The sequence below is a fragment of the Merops nubicus genome, unplaced genomic scaffold (genome assembly GCF_000691845.1).
Source record: "Merops nubicus isolate BGI_N331 unplaced genomic scaffold, ASM69184v1 scaffold46322, whole genome shotgun sequence".
In the NCBI taxonomy this organism is placed as follows: Eukaryota; Metazoa; Chordata; class Aves; order Coraciiformes; family Meropidae; genus Merops; species Merops nubicus.
This window is the reverse complement of record NW_008596467.1, coordinates 1-7,109: the sequence shown is the minus strand read 5'-3', so window position 1 is coordinate 7,109 and position 7,109 is coordinate 1. Positions and strand designations below refer to the sequence as shown.

At 41.1% G+C, this 7,109-nt stretch overlaps 1 protein-coding gene across 1 annotated transcript; it reads left to right on the top strand.

The window, feature by feature from the left end:
* The first annotated feature begins 236 nt into the window (after window positions 1–236).
* On the top strand, window positions 237–6,457 carry UFD1L (ubiquitin fusion degradation 1 like (yeast)). The gene is made up of 11 exons (XM_008936374.1): window positions 237–376; window positions 937–969; window positions 1,806–1,927; window positions 2,279–2,409; window positions 2,805–2,877; window positions 3,582–3,650; window positions 4,201–4,266; window positions 4,555–4,602; window positions 4,964–5,052; window positions 5,830–5,911; window positions 6,332–6,457. The coding sequence occupies exons 1-11, from the start codon at window positions 256–258 to the stop codon at window positions 6,404–6,406; spliced, it is 909 nt and encodes a 302-aa protein (XP_008934622.1). The 5' UTR covers window positions 237–255; the 3' UTR covers window positions 6,407–6,457.
* Window positions 6,458–7,109: the final 652 nt, after the last annotated feature.

Here is a 7,109-nt window from a genome sequence, read left to right as displayed (position 1 = left end):
GGCGTTCCCTGGAAGCGCGCAGCTCCGTTCGCCGCTTGACGCGCAGATGGGCCCCGGGCGGCACGGACGCCGTGAGGGGAACGGGGCGCCTCGGTTACGGGAAACCACCGGCCGGCGCAGTGCGTGGCGTTAGCTAAACTTCAGGAGACTTCACCGAGAGCTCTAAGGCTTCGGAGTGCTGTAGGAGTCCTATTAATACGCTCTTTTTTGTTTGTGTTTTGTTGTTGTTTTTTTTCCCCCTAGTTTTCTTTTAATATGTTTGATCACACCATCCCTCGGGTTTTCCAGAACCGCTTCTCAACCCAGTACCGCTGCTTCTCGGTGTCCATGCTTGCTGGACCCAATGACAGGTCTGATGTGGAGAAAGGCGGGAAAAGTACGTGCATGGTTTATTTTGACTGATAACCTGTTGGAAGTGTGGGAATAATATCATGTATTACAGCACTTGGTCCAGACTGCAGGACCATTGCTGAACAGCTTTGTGGCTGAAGCTAGGAGAGCGCCCTGGGTGGGGCTTTAAGACGGAAAGAGGAGGAGTTTCTCTCATTAGTGTATAATTAAAAAAAATCACCGAATGAGTCCTGGGAGCGTTAGGCTGTCAGACTAATGCTATGCTGTTTTGAGTTGGCATAGATTTAAGAGCACCTATAAGCCCGAACAAATAAAATTACCTTTACAAAACATTTTCTTTAGAACAAGTAAAACCTTGTTTTCTGGGGTTTTTCTTCTTCTGGTTAAATGCTGAAATCTCTATGACAGCAGGTGCATCGTCATGACTGATTCTACTGAAATTTCTTGCACAAAAATGAATTTGCAGGAGAGTATAGAATCTCCTTTTTGAGGAGATTTTAGAGAAAGGAATGATAAAATTCGATGTTAGGTACTCTTTGTGCAGTCATACTTTTCCTAATCTTACATTCTTAATCATTTCTGCAGTAATTATGCCACCGTCTGCTTTGGATCAACTCAGTAAGTAAATACTTTATTTTGGAATAAAAACATGAAAAATATTAGTAAATGCATAAGCAAATACCATGATATTTTAATTATTAAAATCTGACTGAAATAGAGAATTATGAGACTAATTAGTTCAGAAAATGTATTTTGGAAGTATTTGTCAGAATTAATGGGGCTTGTCTGTCTTCAGACATCTGAAGTATTGGGCTGCCTGAGACATGAATCAGTATTTATTAACTATTAATAGCATACTCAATATAATGGTTACAGTTAACGTGTTAAATTCGTAACCTCAACTTGCTTGTTCTGGATGCTATTGTCTGGAGCAAAATTTATTTTAAAGACAAAACAAGTAATTATTAACTTTGAAGTAGGGACAAAGATAACTGAATCAATGGTATAAATGGTCTTTATTGGCCTTTTTAACTAAGGGTTTGGCCCCAGACCCAAGTTTTAGCCTTAACAGAATTTCTTTGAGAAATTGGTTTAGTCAGGGTTTAATTTTAAAATAGAGAGGGCCTGCTAAAATTCAGAAGATAGGAGCTAATTGACAGCACCATGAGGATGTAAGAGTAACAGATTCCTCTGCTAACACACATGGCCTGTTCATCTCTGGGCTTGGGGAAATGTTGTAGAGGCATTTAAAGCTCTTAAGTGCCATGGCAATGCAGTATTTGTGTCTCCGTGTTCTCTCTGGAGTTTGTAGTTCTGAGCAGTTGGAATATGGTGTGAGGAGAATGCTTTCCTGTAGTCCAGCCCCTTCTCTTGCTAATGTTCAATCTCTGAGAGCTTCAAAAATGTGTTAGTGGCTTTTAACAAATGATTTTTTTTTTCTCCTTCCTCACCAGGCCGACTTAATATTACTTACCCAATGCTGTTTAAGCTGACTAATAAAAATTCAGACCGAATGACACACTGTGGAGTGCTTGAATTTGTGGCAGATGAGGGCATATGCTACCTGCCACACTGGGTGAGTTGCCTCACACGGAACTGTCGGAACCTGAAGAGTAGGATTAGTGAGTTGCCAGTTTAGTATTAAAGAGACAGAATGTTTCCTGAAGGTCCGTGTCATTGCTAGTCATGTTCCTCCAACAGCTTTCAGTCACAGCTCAGATTTCCTTCATGACAGTTTAACTAAGCAAGCAAAGCAGACTGCTTTTTAAGATGCACCCGACTGTTCTTCCTGAAATTAAACCAGGGCAAGCTGGCACATTTCAAGGAAGATGGTGTCCCCAGCAAAAATAGGTATACACAGGGTGAGAGAATTAAAAAACATCGGTCGTGTTGGTAGTGGTTTGTATCTTTGATTTCTTTCTTGCAGATGATGCAGAACTTGCTGTTGGAAGAGGGAGGCCTGGTGCAAGTGGAGAGTGTTAATCTTCAGGTTGCCACTTACTCAAAATTCCAGCCACAGAGTCCAGATTTTCTTGACATCACCAATCCCAAAGCTGTGTATCCTTCCTTTTGATTATGGAGCAGGGGCAAAAGTTTTCTCACAAGTTGGAATGATGAAGCAGAGCTAGCTGCTCAAGTGTGGCTCATATTTTTCTAGTAGTAGGTAACTACTGCTGCTGCTTCTGAAAACAAAATGATGGGGAGCTTATGTACAGAGATATTACCAAGTGTGGCCTGGAGTGAAGAAGCATCAGTCCTTGCTTGAAGTCCAAGAAGCTTGAGTGTCCATGTGAAGAACTTGAACACCCTAATGTTTACTAAAAGTCTGTATACAGTACTAATGAGTTTTAAACAATGTTTTAAAGACCAAGAATCAGAGTTTTATAATACAGCAACTTTAAAACTTTGATGTTATATTGAAAACAAATGTTTAATCTTAACATGCTCCAAAGATTAGAAAATGCATTGAGAAACTTCGCTTGTCTCACTACTGGGGATGTTATTGCCATAAATTACAATGAAAAGGTACAGTATACAATACCAGTTCATGCAGGTTTTGTTTGGATACCATCAGTCTGAGGAAATAAATTCTGTCCCATGTGAAAAAGCCCACTGTATTTCAGTCAGTTGTGACCACATAAGTACTTTAACTACAGCTTGTGAATAGATTTTATAGATGAGTATTTTTGGCATCACATGGACATGTGATCACTTAGGTTTGTTGACTAAGCTTAGTTGTTGGATGTTGGTGCTAAAACAATCAACACAAAGCTGTGCAGTGTTATTCACCAGTAATCCCAGATGGCAGATTTTGCAATCAGTTTTCTATTGGAGGAAAAAAGGGGTCAGTTAAGTCTCCTGAGCTGCTGTTTAGACTGCTTTTTGGCTCAGGAGAAAATAAATTTTTGTGCTGTTGGTGTTTTTGCAAGGCAAGGGACAGAATTTATACAGTCATAATTTTAAAAAATATCAATTATGGTACAGTAAAAGTGCAGCAAGGTACAGTAAAGGATAGATTCTCTGGCTCTAGCATATAGCAGCCTTCTGTCTAGGTTAAAACTTTTTGCTCTCATGTTCTATGGAGACCGTGGAATATCCAGTCCTCAACCTAAAGAGCACTTACTTAAATTTTATTGAAGCTATCTGAAGGAAAATGTTTAGATATGCTTTTCTTATGTATAAGTTGAGCTCTTTCATGTGCAATCTTAAAATATTCATTACTGTTTCAGATCTATGAGCTGCGGGTAATGGAGACCAAACCAGATAAGGCTGTGTCCATCATAGAGTGTGATATGAATGTAAGTTAAAGCTGATGTGGAAAGTCTGGTTTTTCTGCACCTTCCCAAAGGGAGAGGGCACCTCAGCCAGCGATAGCGCTGCGCACCAAGCACCCCTAACGCTACAGGAAGGGCAGGGGAAGCTACAGCTGGGCTAGGGAAGGTGACTCATTTGGGAGTACCCCATGTACCTTTGGAACCACAGCTGTGATCTCGAGCTGCGCTCCCTGTGCCATCAGGCGACTGTAGTGTAGTGCCTGGAATTGTAACATTTAGCTTCAACGTGGTTTATAATCTGAGTTTTATTTAATGGCCATGTCTTTATTCAGACTCCAGCGATACTGCAGGGTGCTGTTTTACTGCTCTGTTTGAATTACGTGCTAAGACTTATTCCTGGGGAGTTTAGTTGGTTTAGTCCCAAGTTAAAAATGCTTTAACAAGCCAACCTGAGTTCTTTCTAGATCAAAATAGAGTGATGGTTTATGCAGTTTTGAGGAATAGTAGTATAAAGCTTCTGACTGAAAGAAAAAAACACCAGTCATGCGTATTTTCATACTTCTTCTGTAAACAGGTGGACTTTGATGCTCCTTTGGGGTACAAAGAACCAGAAAGAAGTGCACAACATGAAGAGACCACAGTAGGTTAAGCTTCTGCTCGTCAAAAATATATTCTCTAGAAATCAGCCTTGCTTGTGATGGAGCAGTGAACGCCTGCATGTTGTGTTTTTTTCTTGAAACAATTTCTTAAGACTAAACTTTACTTGGCAAAGGTTGTTGCTGGTGTAAACTAGGAGATGGTTATTTACCAAGTGTTGATTTTTTTGGAAAGGAATTGTTCTGAAGTTTTGTTTGGGTAGAAGCATGTGGCACTGTTTTGATGTGTTCTGCATGTCACACAGTGAACTAATTTGTTTTTTCCATCACAGGATGTTGAAACAGACCATAGTGGGTATGTCAGTGACACAGGATTTCGTGTATTTTTCTGGCTTCTGGATGTTCTAAAATTGTTAGAGAAGGCTGTTCCAAACAACTGCAAAATGCTAGTACCTGTTCTTAGAGGTCCTTGTCATTTAACTGGAAAGTGTCTGTCAGTGTTTTGGGGTGCTTACAGCCAGTAACTGTATGACCTGCTGTCTTTAAAAGGGCAGCTTAAAAGTGAGAGATCAAAACGTACTCCTACACACAGGCTTCATCAGCAAAGAAATCAAAAAGAAACATGCTGGATCAAATAATTGAATAGAAATGGTAGTAAGATCTCAGAGAATCTCATATCCTTGTGCAGTGTGCTTTCACATACAAGGTACAATTAAATGAAACCCTATTCTGTTTACATAGGCATTCTCTGGTTCTGGGAACAGATTGGATGGCAAGAAAAAAGGTGTTGAGCCTAGTCCGTCGCCAGTTAAACCAGGAGAGATTCGAAGGTATCTCCTTTGCATTCCGTTGTCAGCAAGGAAAGGATCAGTCTTTGCATGGAGGGGCTTGGTTTTGGGGTGTTTTTTTGTGCTCCTGCAATATAAACAAGCTAATTTCATCATAAATTTGCATTTAGAAAATAGTGTAATATTCTAGACTGACTGTGATGTCTGTGGCTACTTAAGGTGCAGATCCTAAATTAGCGTTTGCAAAACTCACCCAGTTGACTCTGGTTCTGCAGAAGACAAGGAGGGAGAGGCAGCAGGGCTGGGCTGAAGTGAACCCTGCCAGTTTTCTACAGTGACATTTGGTGTAGAGTGAAATCTCTTTTGAGTTGGGTGGATAACCAAAGCCAAGCCACGTATGGGTTTGTTGGTGGGTTTTGGGTTTGGTTTGTTTTCTTTTTTTTTCTTAGCAAGAAATTTAGAAAATTCAGACTTACTGGGAGTGAGCATGAATGTAGTTCCTGTGGTCTTCTATCATTTGTGTCCTTCACAATAAAACTTGAACCCTCATGGAAAAGCATGTGCATGGCCCTGTGGAAGCCACAGGATACATGGAAATGTGCCCACAGCCAAGCTTCTGCAGCAGCTCCAGTATCTGTTTACTTCCTGTAGTGTATGCCTGCCTTTGGAAAATAATTCAGTTGTGTACCTCTAGAATTTCTTAGTAGTGAAAATTCACAGCCAGTGTTGGTGCAGTACGGGCAGAATAGGTCTTGCTGTGTCCAATCAGATGGTAGGTATAAAACCTATTTTATAATAATTTTATGCTTTTTTTTCCAGAGGAATACCCAACTATGACTTCAAGATTGGTAAAATCACATTCATAAGAAATTCACGTCCACAAGTTAAGAAAGTCGAAGAGGTAAATGAAGTTGGATTTTTCCCAGTTTTGCACAGGTTTAGAACATTAGCCCAACTACTGTCCAAGTTTGGGGTTCCTCTCTCTGTACTTGATTTTTCACAGCACACTTCTGTTAAAAAGGGGTAGTCATTAAAAAGGGTTGAGTTAGGTGAAGGCAACCTCTGACGCCCTTGCTTGCTGATGGAAAAAGATGGTCCTGATGTAAGTTTAATAAGCCTGTGCCTCCTTGTTTCAGTTGGCTGCAAGGCCACTGGAATGCTTGTCTTTTATTTGCAAGAAGCAAGTGATTATTACATAAAGGATGTGAAATGTCTGCAGTCAGTTGCTGCTCTGATGGAACATTCTTTCTAGAGATTGTTCAGCTTTCATAGCACACAAACAGCGAACAAAGAGGTAACAACTCTTTTCACTCTTTTCCAGGATGAGGCTGGAAGACGGTTTATTGCCTTTTCAGGAGAAGGCCAATCTCTGCGCAAAAAAGGACGAAAATCCTAGGTGGTGATACTTTTAGTCTGTTAGGAGGAAAATAAAATAACAGTTGCAGCATATTGGATGTTATTGCAGTTGAGAGGAGAGTTCGTTCTGCAAGCTAGGAACACGTTTACTGGGTTTTGTTTCAGGTTTAAAACTGGAGCTGTCGTAATTTTCAGTTGAAAATTAAGTTCTAGAATTCTGAAGGTGTTTTTTTGTATGTGTTGTAAAGAAGGAAAATGTATCTTGGATAAAACTGAGAAGTAAAGCCATGTTCTACCTTTCTAAAAGATCTGTTTTTAGAGCACATCCTCCTTTCTTAGAACCAGAGTAGTGATGGTTTTATGTTGCTCTGTGCGCAGTGTTTTCCTCCCTCTGTATGTGTTTTGACACAATTCCAGGTGAGCTTTTTGCTGTGGCACAAAAGAAGGCTAACGCTTTGGTGTTTAGGACTTTTGTGCAGGGACTCTCTTTGATGTTAGCTTCAGGTATTGGGTCATAACTCACTTGAAGCAATCCCCTCTTCGTTGCCTTTTGTGTTTAATAACGTGCCTTGTACCCGTTCGGGTGCACGAAGGGCCTGTAGCAATCTAACGGCAGGTGGGAGGAGAGGTGAGACCCAGCTGCTGTCTCTGCCCGCGGCCGGGTGCGCCGCGGAAGCGGTGTCGGTGATAAGCCGGGGCCCCGGAGGGCCTGGGGCTGCCTCCTGCGGTGCCGCGCGGGGCTT

Bases quoted from the DNA above. Each gene is read 5' to 3' on its own strand.
- UFD1L (XM_008936374.1), top strand. From the start codon at position 256: ATGTTTGATCACACCATCCCTCGGGTTTTCCAGAACCGCTTCTCAACC. The intron at 1,928-2,278 runs GTGAGTTGCCTC...TCTTTCTTGCAG, and splicing joins TATGCTACCTGCCACACTGG to ATGATGCAGAACTTGCTGTT. The intron at 5,912-6,331 runs GTAAATGAAGTT...ACTCTTTTCCAG, and splicing joins AAGTTAAGAAAGTCGAAGAG to GATGAGGCTGGAAGACGGTT.